The following is a 16,207-nucleotide window of genomic DNA, read 5'->3' on the forward strand; positions in this document are numbered from 1 at the left end:
TGGCCTAGTGGCTAAAGTCCTTGCCTAGAAGAAATCATATGGAATCCCCATTCATTGTGCCCAGCATCACAACCACAGTTAGATTGAGAATCAGCATGATTTCCTCCAAGCCACAGGTGCAGGTTGGAGGATGCAGCACAGGTCCTCCCCAGATGCTGGGTTCATTGTTCTTCCAATGTGACACCTGCCATTCACCTCAATGTCTTCCACTGCTTATTCTAACCCATGATTCCATAGCCCTTATGCTGATGCTCAAGGCCTGTCTCCCAACACCACTACAGCTTCTGGCTTCTGGAATTATAACTCCTTATGACGGACTATATATACTATTATAACAATATGGGGAAAATCAGTCCAGGGATGGGAATGGGGGAATCCCAGACTCTACAGAACTGTACCATAAAATCCAAAATTTTAAATAAAAATAAAAAAAGAAGCTCCTGGCTCCTGGTTATAGATTGGCTTACCCCTAGACATTGTGGTCATCTGGGAAGTAAGCCAACAAATGCAATATTTCTCTCTCTTCCTCTCTCTCTCACCCTGCCTTTCAAATATATAAAATAAACATTGTAAAGTAAACAAATACTTTTATATTTTCAGAAAGAATATTGACAAGGGATGTATAAAGCCATAGATATGTGTACTAAGTTATGCACTTGCTGAAAATACCCTTTTTTGCAACTAACTGCAAAGTCAGTTTTTAAATTTTTATTTTATTTGAAAGCCAGACATGCAGGAAGAGACAGATGACCTATTGGTTCACTTCCCGAAAGTCCACAACAGCCAAGAAAGGACCAGGCTGTGATCAGGACCCCCGAACTCAATCTGAGCACTCCACACGGCTGACAGGAACCCAAGTCAATGAGCCAGCATCTGCTGCCTTCCAGGGCACACCCCGCCGGAGGCAGAGCAGCTGGACTTTGGACCAGCCATTCCAATCCAACCTGCAGTTTAACCAATGTTTCACACTCCCCTGCCAAGTATTTTGAAAACACTTTAAGAAGCTGAGGACCCACATAATATAAACAGTAATAATGAGAATAAACAACAAAAAACTTGCATTTAGGAGGACTTTGTGTATAATAGGAATAGTAGCAGGAGCTTTTAATTAATATTTATTTTTGAGATAAACTACCTCATGCATTCTATTTCACAAAAGAAACTATTACATCCACCTTTTTTAAATGATGGGGAATTGGTGATATACAGTTGCTTATGTCAGATATGCGTTTAAAGGTTTGCTAACATGTGATTCAAGCCTAGCATTTTTTTTTTTTTTGGTCAGTCTTTACAAACAAACTTCCTCATGGTACAGTCTTAATGAAGTAACTCCATGAAGGGTCAGAAGTAATGAAATCACCATCCACAGAAGCAACCTGACAGAAATTTCAATTAGCTCACTTTCAGTTAGCTGTATCTAACTTGTTTAATTGACCATAGCTTTTAAAATGCCTAACATAGAAAACGCTTTAGCTAATATTAAATGTCAAGAACTTCAGCTTAATTAACTGACAAGTTAAATTTTTTTTAATGTTAGGGGTTGTAACAAAACATTATTCAAGAGAGAAAAAAAGCAAAACACACGACCACAGGGAGATTTCAGCAAGCATCTCAGAAGCACAGAACTGAAGAAAAACTAAAAACTTTGAAAATTAAGATTTGGGTTTATGAAAATGAAGAAAGGGGAAAGTGCTCAGCTTCAACGAGTAATAGGATATTTCCATGGAACAATTTTTTTATTCAGCATCATAATAGGAGCTGGGATATTTATTGCGCCTAAAGGGGTGCTAAAATTTACTTCACTTAATGTGGGGATCTCCCTAATTATTTGGGCTGCCTGTGCCATTGTGTCCATGATAGCTGCTGTAAGTTATGCAGAGCTGGGCACAACCTTCCCTCGAAGTGGTGCACAGTATTATTTCCTTAAAAGATCTCTTGGATCCATCATTGGTTTCTTCTATCTCTGGATTAGCCTATTTAGTACCCCCGCAAGCCTGGCTGCTCGGGGCTTGTTACTAGCAGGGTATATTTTACAGCCATTCTTTCCTGGTTGCTTGGTTCCTGAGATGCCAAAGAAATGTTTAGCGCTGGCCATTTTATGGTGTTTGGGAATTCTGAATGCTCGAGGAGTGAAAGAGGTGGCCTGGTTTCAGACTGTCACTACACTAGTGAAACTGACAGTTCTCTGCTTTGTATCTGTAACTGGAGTTGCGCTGTTGGTAAGAGGAAGAAAAGAAAACTTAGCTAGGTTTGAGAATGCTTTTGATGCTGGCGTTCCAGACGCTTTGCAGATTGCAGAAGCCTTCCTCCAAGGATTGTATGCATATTCAGGCTGGGGGATTCTTGTTGGAATAGCAGGTAAAGTTACTTTTTTTCATTTAAAAGCATGGTTAAGCTATATGTGCATAGCAATCAGCACTTTATTCTAAGAAAGAAAACTGTATTGTTTTAACTTGATGTGTTTCTCCGTTACTGTTACTACAGGCACTCTACACATTGGGGTTTTATGACTGGAAAAACAAAGGATTGTGTATTTTCCATGTATTAAAACAAGTGCACATAAAACTTTAGCAACATAATGACTGGCAACTGAAATTTTTTTCATGGAACAAATATTTTTAGAGTTTGTATTAGTTATAATAATAGACTCTCATCAGAGGAAACACGTTAAATACAAAAAACATCACCTATAATCAGTCATCTTGCATGTACTACACACATGTGGAAATTATATTGCACACAAAACCTTATAACTTATTCCCTTTAGATATCAAGTAGCAATTTCACCTGTTACAGAATATAAATAGTTTTAGAGAAAGCACAATATTCTACTGCATTAATATTTTCTCATTTTCCCATTAGTGCATCCTAGAGTTCTTTCCAGATTTTCCTTTGAATTTCATACTTATTTCTGCATTCTTCTGTATAAATCCTTGCTTTGTCTTTCATTGCTTTATTATAAAAACTTTAAAGTTATCAAATGATGATTACAAATATTAAGAAAAACCCTGAGAAATATTATCAAAATGCCCTCCAGAAAGGCTCTACAGATACACTTGTTATTGTGAATTAAAATGACTCCATTTGAAACTATCATATACTTCTCATTCTTCCACTTGAGTCTGTGGAGATAAAAATCTCAATGCTACAAACGACTTATTATTCATTGACCAAGAGAAAGAAGAGTTTTACAAATATTCATTTCTATTTCTTCTTTGTAGGCAGACAATAATTTCCAGTTTGTTCTTTGCTTTCTAATTTTGTTCAGAAAAATTTTAAGACTGTGATCTTAATGCTGATAGTACGCAAACTATTGCTCCTTTTCTTGTTTGTTTTAATATTCAAAACTTTTTACATCTCAAGGTTTAGATAAATACATATCCATACATATTTCTAATGTATTATGGCCATTTTACAAATTACTCTTAAATGCATGTAGATTGTTCTGAGGGAGTAGTATTGAATGTTAATACTATAATCCTTTGTTTTTCAAATACTTAAACACTTGTGTCAGCTTTGAGGTTTATAATATACACTCGAGTCTGACCCAAGATTTGTTTAGTCAGATTTAATCCAAGTAGTGAAAAGAGCAGGACAGTTCACTCTAATGTGGTAAAGTATTGTGATCACATTATCATCTCAGCTGTTTCAACTCATTATTAACACACTGTTAGACAAGTGGAGATTAGGGGTCCGGCGCAGTGGTCTAGAGGCTAAGGTTCTCTCCTTTAAAGCGCCAGTGTCCCATATGGGTGCCGGTTCTAATCCTGGCAGCCCTGCTTCCCATCCAGCTCCCTGCTTGTGGCCTGGGAAAGCAATTGAGCCCGGCACAACAGACAGAAGATCTTTATCTCTGTCTCTCCTCCTCTCTGTATATCTGACCTTGCAATAAAAATAAAATCTTTAACAAAGAAGAAGAAAGAAAAGTGGAGGTTAGCTCCGATTCTTCTCTGGTATTCAAGGTTACTCATATATAAAATCTTTTGTTGAGAAGCTCATGTTGAGCATTAGGAATACAGAACCGAGATTCCAGAATTTAACACAATCCTGATATACTAAATCAGTAATTAGCAGGATCATAGTAAACATTCCACCAAAAAAATAATCAAATGAGCTCTTGATGTTTTTACTGCATGTCATAGTGAAATCATTTTCAAAGGCAATAAGACAGGATGTTTTGAGAAATAATGTCTTTTTTTTTTTAGGAGAACTTAAAAACCCTAGTGTAAATATTTCCAGATGTGTGATTACCGCGCTTACACTTGTAGCAGTGATCTACTTGTTGGTTAACATTTCCTACCTAACAGTCTTGACTCCAAAGGAAATCATGTCTTCAGGTATGGCTACAGCAAGAGGGAAGATCCACTCTTTCCTCTCCCCCACAAAAAAGGGGTCTCCAACACAATAGCTCTTTTTATTTTGCTTTAGGAGGTTTGTGCTAAATTGGTTCCTGTCATGGTTATTCACTTATTTAGTCCTAACATCTTTTTAAGGCTTGCTTATATATTTCGTTGGAAAGGCAGATATGCAGTGAGAGAAGGAGAGACAGAAAGATTTTTCATCCACTGGCTCACTCCCCAACTGGCTGCAACATCCCAGAGCTGAGTCAATCTGAAGTCAGGCGCCAGGAGCTTCTTCCGGGTCTCCCGTGGAGGTGCAGGATTCCCAGGCATTGGGTGATCCACTGCTGCTTTCCCAGGACACAGCAGGGAGCTGGATCAGAGCTGAAGCAGCAAGGACACAAACAGCGCCCATATTGGATGCCCTATTCGGAGGTGGAGGATTAGCCAGTTAAGCTAATATGGCAGGCCATACTTAGCATTTTAAAAGATCTATGCAATCTATGGTTTTCAGCATGTACTGAACATTAAAATCTAGTAACAGGAATATGGAAAATATAATGGGAAAATGGAAAAAGTAGAATAAATTAATTTAATTTAATTAAAATATGAGGAGATTAGTCAAATAACCTGGAAACATACCTTAAAGAACATTGTGAGTGTTCTTGGTTAATATGTGACCACAGGAAATGTAATGTTAATGTTTTGTCTACAGGAGCATCCCTCAAATTTATACGAACGGGGAGTTCAAGTGCTTAACTTTTTCTTTCACTGAACACATAACTCATTTTGTAATGTATGATGTTCAAAGCAGGCAGCTGATGCTGTGAACTACCTGGGTTCCTACCACTCACATGGGGATCCAAATGGAACTTCTGGGTCCTGGTTGTAGTCCAGCCCTGCCTCAGCCAGAACAGATATCTGAGGGCTGACCCAACAAATGAAAAACCTCTCTCTCTTCACTCGTTCCCTTCCTACCTTCCTGTTCACATAAATAGCTGAATAAGTTTGTAAGTAAAGAATTAAGATCTTAATTTCACAGTTAAGCTATAAATACAACAGTGTCTTTGACAATAGGTAAAATGGATTTTTCAGTAGAAAGAAAAAGAGCAACAGAGCAAGAAAGAATGAAAGAATAAAAGAAAGAAAGAGAAAGAAATAAAGAAAGAGAAAGAAAATGAGAGAAACAAGGAGAGAAAGAGGAAGGGATGGAGGAGCAAGGGAGGGATGGGGGAAAACAGAAAAAAAATGGAAAAGGAACTACAAGAAAATATATAAAGAAATAATCACTGAGAAATTCTGAGAATTCATGAAAATTATAAGTAAATCCAAAACAAAATGCATCTGTGACACAACATAAAGAACAGCAAACATATATGTCAAAGCCAAACTTTAAAAACCAAAGTAAAGGCAAAGAGAAATAATTTTGGTCGTATACAGGAAAACAATAAGTTTATTTTAAAAGGAAAAAAGAGAGCAAAATGTAGTTGAATAGTAAAATGCTGAAACGAAAACGTCAACCAAGACAATAATACAGTAAAAATATCCTTCAAATGAATATATAAAATAAAAATGTTATCATATAAACAAAACTTGAGAGAATTCACTGCTAGAAGATCTGCTCTACTAAAAAAAAAAAAGTACTAAAGAAATTCTTCAGGTTGACAAAAAGTAACTTGAATCACCAGAGAGAGTAACATCAACAGTAGATATGAGAGTACTTGAGAAAGTTCACACAACAGGAAGTTAAAACATAAACTTACTTGGTGCAGAAAATTTTAGAAAACTATGCACACGGGCCCGGCGGCGTGGCCTAGCGGCTAAAAGTCCTCACCTTGAAAGCCCTGGGATCCCATATGGACGCCGGTTCGAATCCCGGCAGCTCCACTTCCCATCCAGCTCCTTGCTTGTGGCCTGGGAAATCAGTGGAGGACGGCCCAAAGCTTTGGGATCCTGCACCCGCGTGGGAGACCCGGAAGAGATTCCTGGCTCCCAGCATCGGATTGGCGCGTATCGGCCCGTTGCGGCTCACTTGGAGAGTGAAACATCGGATGGAAGATCTTCCTCTCTGTCTCTCCTCCTCTCTGTATATCTGGCTTTCCAATAATAATAAAATCTTAAAAAAAAAAAAAAAAGAAAACTATGCACACAAGGAATCTTGAAAAAGTTCATGAAAAATGCAAATCATGAAAAATTTGTATTACAAAAAAATTTGCACCAAAGTGAATTTATCTTTTAATTCCATTTTCCATGAATTTTTGTAGTGAGCGAAAGCAAATGTAGGTAAAAAGACTCAGTATATTTTGTATACATTTCTCTTTTCTACATTTAATTTTGTAAAATGTCTAAATTATTTAAGATAATAATTAGTTTTTTAATTGTATAAATTTTGTTTTTGATAATTTTTACATATTTGATTAGGATGCAAAGGGTCAAAGGCTAGAGGAAAGTGGGTAAGGTAATAAGTCTAAAAAAAAAGATGTGCAGTCTTTTAAAATTATTTAGATTAACATATATGCAAAAATAGCATGAAGGAAAGAGAAAGAAATTATCTATACTGGAAAAAAGTTGCTGCACTTTACTAGACATAAGAACAAACTAAACTAATTTAAAACAAAATGATTTATTTGAAATTCAGAGTTATAGAAAGGAACAGGGAAGCCTTCTACACCCATTGGTTCACTACCCAGATGGCTGAGACAGCCAGGGCTGGGACAGACTGAAGCCAGGACCCAGGAGCTTCTTCCAGAACTTTCACAAAGCTAACAGAAGTTCAAGTACTTATACATCCTCTGCTGTCTTTCCCAGGTCATTACCAGGGAGCTGAATTGGAAGTAGAGCAACCTAGACACTAGTAACATCCATACAGGATGCTGCCATTGCAAAAATATTCATCCACGGTGCCACAACACTGTCCCTCCCTCCACCCAAATTAACTTGGTACATATTGTATGACATCAAAACAACCACTACGAAAAAAAATTAAATCGAGATAAGAATCAACAAAAGAATTTAAGTGTCATATTAAAATTATTTGTTTAGAGTCTGGTGCAATAGCCTAATGTTTAAATCCTCACCTTGTGGGGCCCGGTGGCGGGGCCTAGCGGCTAAAAGTCCTCGCCCTGAATGCGCCGGGATCCCATATGGGCGCCGGTTCTAATCCCGGCAGCTCCACTTCCCATCCAGCTGCTTGCTTGAGGCCTGGGAAAACAGTTGAGGATGCCCAAAATTTTCAGACCCTGCACCCACATAGGAGACCTGGAGGAGACTCCTGGCTCTTGGCTTCGGATTGGCGCATCTCTGGTCATTGTGGACACTAGGGACTGAATCATTGAATTTATTATTATTGGAAAGCCGGATATACAGAGAGGAGGAGAGACAGGAAGATCTTCCATCCGATGTTTCACTCCCCAAGTGAACCGCAACGGGCTGGTGCTGTGCTGATCCGATGCCAGGAACCAGGAACCTCTTCCAGGTCTCCCACGCAGCTTTGGGCCGTCCTCCACTGCTTTCCCAGGCCACAAGCAGGGAGCTGGATGGGAAGCGGGGCTGCCAGAATTAGAACCAACGCCTATATGGGGTCCCAGGGAGTGCAAGGTAAGGACTTTAGCCACTAGGCTACTGTACAGGTCAAAGTAAATAAATCTTTAAAAAAAAAAAACCTGAAGATTGAAATTTTAGCAAGTATATTCTTTAATCATGTTGAAGTCAAATGAGAATTCAGCAACCTGTGGGCACTTGAGGAAATCACTCATATTCACGATTAAATCACATTTCAAATGCCGAAGGATCAAGGAGTTCATACAAGGTTCTCAATAACATTGAAATGTGTGAGATTTGCCCCAGTTGCAAGTCCCATGAGACTGGTACAAAGGTAAATAAATACTGATGATGAACTTACCAGAATTGCATTAGAGTTATTTTTTCCATTGATTCCCTAAATCTCAATCCCACAGAATAATGCAATGAAAACCAGGTGACAATCGCAAATGACAGTACAGGAAGCTCAGGCTTAGGCAACTGGAATTTTTTATAGTGGACAGAATGGCTTCCTATCCTTTTCTCTGATGGGAGATAATAGCTTGATTAGATAAGACAATATACAACTTTTCCCTTATTTCATATGGAGACACTTACACGGTATTGCCCTGGACTGCTCATAGTACAACACCTCTGATACACAGTTTAGCACAAAGACAATATGTGCCATACAAACTCTGCAAGTGGAAAATAAATATTTTATAACTCACTTTATTGGAGCAATATAATCCTGGTGTCCAAATCAGAATTATTATTATTTTCACAAGGAAAGAAAATTACACACAAATATCCCTCATGAGCAACAATGCAAAAATTATTGAAAACATTAGTAAACCATATCTGGCAACAAATAAGAAAGTTATCCATCATGAGCAAGTGAGATTTATGCCAGAAATCAAGGTTGGTTTAATATTTGAAAACCAAGGTTTTATGACATATTAATACATTAAAGACAAAAATCACTTTATGAGTTTAGGAGATCATAAAAACCATTCGACAAATCTGACACACAGATTTGAAAAAGCAAGAGTGAAAATAAACTTGTTTATTTTGATAAAAGGCAGTTGCAAAACTCTTCTGATATTTGTCTTTGCTAATTACTCTTTTGAAAGTTTTGTATGTCATGAATTTCATACCAGTCATATAATCAGTGGCTTTTCTGGTTTTGCTTTTGTAGATGCTGTTGCAGTCACCTGGATGAACAGAATAATTCCTTCCATGCAATGGGTCATTTCTATTGGTGTTTCTTCCTCCATCTTTAGCTCCCTTAATTGTACTCTGTTCTCCTCAGCACGAGTGTTATATGTTGCGAGCCAAGAGCGTCAGCTCCCTTTCATTCTCTCAACTCTAAATATCTATTCCTGCCCACTTGTGGCTGTGATTCTCAGGCTCATCTTTGCCTCCATCCTAGTTATCCCCTCAGATTTAATTCTCTTAATAAACTATATAGGATTCACCAACTGGATTGAACTAGGTCTTATGATGATAGGTTTACTTAAACTAAGATACCAGGAGCCCAACCTACCCAGGCCTTATAAGGTAAATTAAATCACAAGAAAAAAAAATATTTTATTCATCGATTTAAATTAAGTGCCTTTGTTAACTTGTAGTATATTTTCCACTATTGACAGGTAAACAGCTTTGTGAATCCCTTTTTAGGAACCTTTAGTCCAGAGTATGGATTTTTGTTTATTGATCCACAAACTTCTTAATTTTCTAATTGAAATTCAGGATAGATTGTATGCAAAATTCCTCCTTGTTAAACAAAGCAGAGTTTAGATCTACTGCGGTACTGAAAATACAACTACTGAAGTTTGAATCATGAAGAGACTCAATGTGGAGCATAGTGATTGCCCTACATCTCAGTGAAAGAGTTGAACTAAGGCCAGGATCAGTGAATATTTGAGTGCCTTCTTAAAGATGGTGCCTTAAATCCCCCTTTAAAGGAATTGAGTTTGCCAAGTATTTATCGGGCTTCTCAACTCAACTGTTTCTGCTTGTAAATGCCTTTGCCCTTCATAAGCGATATGGAAGCACCATATTCTAGACATTCGCAGCAGAAGGAAGTCTCAGATGTGATCATCTTCCAAAAGTTTACCTTAGAATCAGAATATCTATGAAGACTTTCTAGTGATAAGCATTTTTTAATTTCTCAAACCATAAAAACCTCTCTATATGTTAATTATTAAGGTTCCATATAAGCTCCTGGGGATATTTTAACATGATAGCCTGTTCATCTCCATATGAATTCAACAAAACTGCTGCATTTAACCAAAAAACTATTGTCAATTCATTCCCTTATGATTAGTCAGGAATATAGATATAGATATTAAAGATATATAGATAGTCTTTTTGCATAACTGTACCTATGTGTATATATAAATGCATATATGTGTATATAATAAATGTATATATAACTGTGTATATATAAGAATCCATTTATATATTCATAAATAATACATGTACATGTACACACTTATATTTTAATTGTCCAAACTACTTTGAAAAGCATGCAAAGTTAAGTCCCATTTTAAGGGACTTCAATGGGCCAGTGAAAATGTGTCAAATTCTAAGAACATTTGCTATCAAAACGTGCTCCAAACAAGAATTATGCAAAGATATAAGGATAAGTTAAAGGACAGGAAGATAGAAAACTACAAAAATAAGTATATAGTTCAGAAATCCTTTGTTCTAATAGAACTAAGTGTTTCAGAATGTATTAATCCAAAAAATTTTTAGTGAACAAATGGCATGAACTGATGAAAAAGCTAGTTTAGCAAAGGAGATAAAACTATAAAGTAAAAGTTCAAATCTGCTCTTTTAGTCCCTATTAAGCTTCCCAGTAGATACTAAAGAACTCCTTAATTTTTCTTTATCCTTTAGCTAACTAGAAATATTTTATAATATTAGTAAATATTGGCAATATTTTATTATATTGCTTTTATAGTCTTCAATTCTTTTCTAATTCTGGTTTGCTTTTGTTTTTAGGTGCGTCTGCCTCTTGTGTTTGGAACCTTAGCCATGTCTTTGTTCTTAGTTTTGACACCAATAATCAAGTCTCCCACTATGAGCCATATTTATGTTCTTCTTTTCATCCTCAGCGGACTTGCGCTTTATTTGCCATTTGGTCACTTTAATTTGGACTGTGCATATTTTAACAACATCACTTGTTTTTTACAATTACTATTGAATGTCGCACCTGCTGATGATATTAATGATTGTAGTTCAACAGAAGGAACATTAAAGGAAAAGTCATCTGAAATCATAACCAAAAAAGTATAAAATATACAGCTTTGGCAAATGACTGGTGCATTGAAACCTTCTTATTCAATCAAAATGATGCTCCTTGTGTTTATTGTGCATGGTACACACATTAAGCGTGACAAGCACAAGATATCTAATACCCAAAACTTTTAGCTGTAACTCCACTTTTTTGCCAGATACCCAGTTTTCTGAGTAATGCTGAACCCAATCCCTTCAGACTGAAACAGATCACTTCTCTTATGGGTTATAGCTTGTGGCACTTTTATGTCATGATCCATCCAAAACTGACTTCTTTGAATCTGCTTTTTATCAATATCACCCTATTAGTTTATCATTGGACTCATCTGCACACTACCTATCTAACAACACTTCTAAGCATGACTGGAAACCACCGTTAGTAAAATAACAGGAGGAATTAACGCAAGACAAAAACAATTTACTTGAGAATACAAGTGGATATTGGAGAACATAATATGAGAGAAAAATATGGGAAAATGGAGTGAAACTTTCCAGTAGATTAGGGGCCAGCATTGTGGCACAGCAAACTATACCACTGTTTGCAGGCCCAGCATCCCATGAAGAAGTGTCAATTCCAGTTCAGCTACCCCACATCTCATCAGCCCCCCGAGAAAGAAGCTGATGGTTAAAGTACTGCAGCCCCTAGAGGAAACAATGCATGAGCTCCTAGCTCCTAGTTTGAGCCTGGACCCAGCCCTAGCTGTTGCAGCCCTTTGGGGAGTGAATCACTCTGTTGAAGGTAACACTTTCTTGCTCACTCATGCGTTCTCTCTCTTTCTAATAAATAATCTTTGTTAAAACTAGGTCTAGTGTGAATGCCTATACTTGGACTTACTCACTGTAGAAATACTACAGAGACTCACGTACATACTAGCCAATGATTGCAGTCATGGCCTATTCCTTTAATGTCTTGATACATGTAAACATCTGATTGTTGGAATTGTGACTGCAGCTGAAGGAATATATTATTGTAATAATATATTCAATGGGGAAAATGGGGGGGAGGAATGGGAAGACAGAAGATGGACTGTCTTTGGGGAAAGGCCTATACCTACAAAACTATATAAACTATATAATGGAAAATAATAACAACAATAAAAAAACAACTTCTAAAAAAATCACGTGGAAACACAAGAGACCCTGAATAGATAAACAACAGAAACAAAGTTGGAGGCTTCAGAATACAAGAGACTTCAAGTCATATTTCAGGGAAGCTGTAATCAAAACAGCCTGGCACTGCCACAAAATAGACATATAGATCATTGAAACCGAAAAGAAATCTCAGAAAATTAACTCACACATTTACAGCCAACTAATTTTTGGCAAGTGAATTGAAATCAATGGAGGGAGAAAGCACAGTGACTTCAACAAGAAAATTGGACCTACATGTACAGAAATATGAAACAAGACACACCCCTTACACTTTATACAAAAATCAACCAAGTGGAGAGGCAGTCAACACAATGGGGGGATCTATTCAAAATGTGCAGGATTTACAAAGAGCTCAAGAAACTCAACAATAAAAATTAATAATCCATAAGAAATGGTCGAAGAACATTAACACACCACTTTCAAAGGATTAAATACAAATGGCCAACAGACACATGAAAAATGTTCAGGATCTCTACTCATTGGGAAAATGTGAACAAAAACCACGAGGATTCACCTCATCAAAAATAACAAACAATAAACATTGGCAAGGGTGTGGGGAAAAGCATACCTTAAAATTCACTGATGGTGGGAATGCAAAGTTGAACCAACATTCTAGAAGATAGTTTGATGGCTCCTTCGACATCAGAAAATAGACCTACCATATAACCCTGGCCTCCCACTCCTGGGAATTTACCAAAACTAAATGAAATCAGCTGCACTTTGGTTATTTGTACAACCATCTTTATTGCAGCTCAATTAACAATAGTTAAGACATGGAATCAAACCAGCTGTTCATTAATGTGTTATGGGATAAAGAAAATGTGTTATTTGTACACTATGGAATACTACTCAGATTTAAAAAGATCAAATCCTGTCTTTTGTTATGAAATGGATGCAACTGGAAACCATTATGCTTAGTCAAATCAGCTAGTCCCAAAAGAACAAATATCATATGTTCTCTTGGATACAAGGCAGCCATCACACAAAATACAAGTTAAACAGTTAAATAGGTAAACATGTATATACATATATTCTCAAAGAGGAACTCTATAATGGACTAGCCTACTGGAAAGTAAAAGTATGTTGCAGTATGCATCTCTATTCCAGAATAAAGGGAAAACTCCCAATAATTCTGTTGAATATATCCTAACAATCTACCATTGTCTACAACCACAATGTCACCTTACACTTAAATAGCAGAATGATGGACCTGTGACTATTATTGAAGGACTATACTATCATCATAATACAGAGGAAGACAGTGGGGAACAGGAATAAGGAGGGTGGGAGGCAGAATTCCTGTGTCAATGGAACTATATCATGAAAAAAAAATTTTAATAATGTATATAAAATATGAAAATAGTCTAGGGCTATAAACAGTAATTGAAAAGATGTTCAAATTTACTCACATAAAATTTTTTTTCCATTTTCATTTTTTATTTTTTAATTATTTATTATTTTTAATTCATTAATTACATTGTATTATGTGACACAGTTACATAGGTACTTGGGTTCTCCCCACCCCTCCCCAAACCCTCCCACCATGGTGGATTCCTCCACCTTGTTGCATAACCACAGTTCAAGTTCAGTTGAGATTCCCCCATTGCAAGCATATACCAAACATAGATGATACTCTGCTGGTTCTGTCTTCAGACCAGAGAGGGTATACCTAAGAAGCCGTTGAACTTGACTGGACAATAAGATGCTGGACTCTATGTTTGGTACTCACATAAATTTTAAGTCATGAAATCACCAAAAATCCCATAGTATATCATTTCTATCAATTTTATGCATTTAAAAAGATAATTTGGCAAAACATTGTGTTGGCAGCAAAACTTGCACATGGGCATTTCTTTTCTGTTGTTTTTTTATTTTAGCTCCCACATACAACAGAGTATGAGGCTGTTTGTCTCTGTGTCACTTATTTCACACAACATGATGTCCTCCAGTCCCAACCATTTTGCTACAAATGACAGGTTCTCATTCTCTCTCTCTCCCACCCCCATGTATGTGTGTGTCTGTGATAAACACATTTATTTGCACCTAAGCCCATCTCTCCACCCAGAGTCACTCACATTCAACAAGGGAATGTGTGAGGCAGTCAGAATGCAGAGGGGATGTGGAGTTCACAGGCATGATTGGGGAAGACTTGGGGCCTTGATCCTGGGGGATTACCCCCTCAGATGCCCACAAGAGTGCAAAAAGGGAGCCTCCGTAGACTACCTCCCATGTGGTAGCTCTCTTCCCCCATCCCATCCCCACCCTGCCCCAGCTTGTCACCATGTGTTTGCTTCCAGAAATGTTGTAGATCAGCAGTAAGGACAATTTCTTGTAGTGGAAAAGTTCACTTCCTCCAGTGTCCTCCTCCTTGCGTTGAGCAAGCTTGTCCCTCAGGGTGCTCATGGTTCAAAGCCCACAGGAAATGAGGTGGAAGTAGAGCACGTAGTTCTCATGGTGTTGGAGCTCATAACCCGGCTGTGCAAGAGCTTCACGTGTCTGTCTTCCATGCCCGTTGCCAGCCAGTCCTGCCTCGGACAGTGACCGAGGAATAAAATCTGGGAGCTAACCGCTCTCCTACAGGTCCCAGAAACGGGAGGTGTTGTCCATGCCCCCAGGTCCACAGCAGAATGCTGTAATCCAAAACGTGAGTGTGAGTGGCACCATTCGTATGACATTGGAACTGCCTTAGCCTTGGTCTGGTTCTGCAGGTTCCAGAATGCAGGGTTGCCATCAGAAGCTGATTTTGGTGTCGAAGCTGTTCGACAGCGTAAAGCAAGCTGGAGCCGAAAAAGTCGGTTCAACCTTGATGCGAGGTGTTGAGGTAGCCGTGTTCCTAGTGAATAAGGTGCTAGCCTCACCATCCAACATCCCCAGGCAGTAGCCTATGGAACCGACCGAATATAGTCGTTTTCGTTTAGGCATATGAGCTTGGCCACAGGCAGCATGGCACCAGAATGGCCCACCTCCCAGAACTCCACATGGCCCTTGCAGCCAGTGTATGTGTGTGTATATACGTGAGGCATTTAGCCGCTGAAGGTGACGACACAAACCACTTAACCTTGTGCCAGCGTGTGCACCTGCCAGGAGCGCCACAGGATGCCTGGACCCACCAGCGTGACAGGAATGGCTCCAGCTCCACCCAACCGTCCGCAGACACATGGAAGGAGTAGGCCAGCTTTTCCCTTGGGCTGCCAGGGGAGGGGGTGTGACCCAAAAGCTATCAAACCAACGCGCTAGAGAACTGCTGATCTGTGGGGAGGTTGGGAGCAGGTAGAAGCTGATATGGAAGAAAAGCTCCACCATAATGGTACTGTAGGAGCCCGGGCAAGCACGTGGTGAAGGGGCTGGACAGAGACAATCTCAGGGGAATGCCGAGATTCAAAGTTATGGTGTTCACCACCAGCTATCAAAAGTGACTGGCAAAGATTGGCCAGGAGAAGGATGTTGAGGTACAAAGAAGCCAGCCTGTCCACGAGGTCCTGGCAGATGGAGAAACAGATGGGTGATTTCCCACGGGAGTGATAGCTGCATTCAAGGGCTGTAAGGGTTGTTCCTCGTGCACCTCTATGTTTTAGTCACTCTCATCTTCTGCACTTTCATAAGGTCCTGACACTTCCTTCTGCCCTCTCCGATTCCCGTCGCCATCGGGGTTGCCCGGTTGTTCCTCCCCCAGATCTTCAGGCGGTGAGGGCGACGCTCCCATTCCTGCCTCTCTTGGCACGGGATGCGTCAACGCCCACCTCGACACCTGCATCAACGCCAACTCCGACACCGACAGGGTCCCCCTTGGCATCCCTGAACTGAGCCTGAGCAGCCACAGCCGGGCCAGCAGCCCCGTGGATCAGCTGCCCAGCAGGTGAGGAGGGAAGGACAATGAGTGAGGGGCACAGAGA

At 38.9% G+C, this 16,207-nt stretch overlaps 1 protein-coding gene across 1 annotated transcript; it reads left to right on the forward strand.

Annotated features, from left to right (window-relative positions):
* Positions 1-1,673: 1,673 nt before the first annotated feature.
* Positions 1,674-16,174, forward strand: LOC101517325 (solute carrier family 7 member 13). The gene is made up of 6 exons (XM_058668411.1): positions 1,674-2,358; positions 4,206-4,337; positions 9,058-9,419; positions 10,869-11,156; positions 14,895-15,127; positions 15,988-16,174. The coding sequence occupies exons 1-6, from the start codon at positions 1,674-1,676 to the stop codon at positions 16,172-16,174; spliced, it is 1,887 nt and encodes a 628-aa protein (XP_058524394.1).
* Positions 16,175-16,207: the final 33 nt, after the last annotated feature.

The sequence above is a fragment of the Ochotona princeps genome, chromosome 9 (assembly GCF_030435755.1).
Source record: "Ochotona princeps isolate mOchPri1 chromosome 9, mOchPri1.hap1, whole genome shotgun sequence".
NCBI lineage: Eukaryota > Metazoa > Chordata > Mammalia > Lagomorpha > Ochotonidae > Ochotona > Ochotona princeps.

What these genes read in the sequence shown, in the direction of transcription:
- LOC101517325 (XM_058668411.1), top strand. Translation starts at nt 1,674, where the DNA reads ATGAAGAAAGGGGAAAGTGCTCAGCTTCAACGAGTAATAGGATATTTC. An exon ending in CTGAAATCATAACCAAAAAA is followed by an intron (nt 11,157 to 14,894) that starts GTATAAAATATA and finishes GCTCTCCTACAG; the next exon opens with GTCCCAGAAACGGGAGGTGT. An exon ending in CGGTTCAACCTTGATGCGAG is followed by an intron (nt 15,128 to 15,987) that starts GTGTTGAGGTAG and finishes TTCCTCCCCCAG; the next exon opens with ATCTTCAGGCGGTGAGGGCG.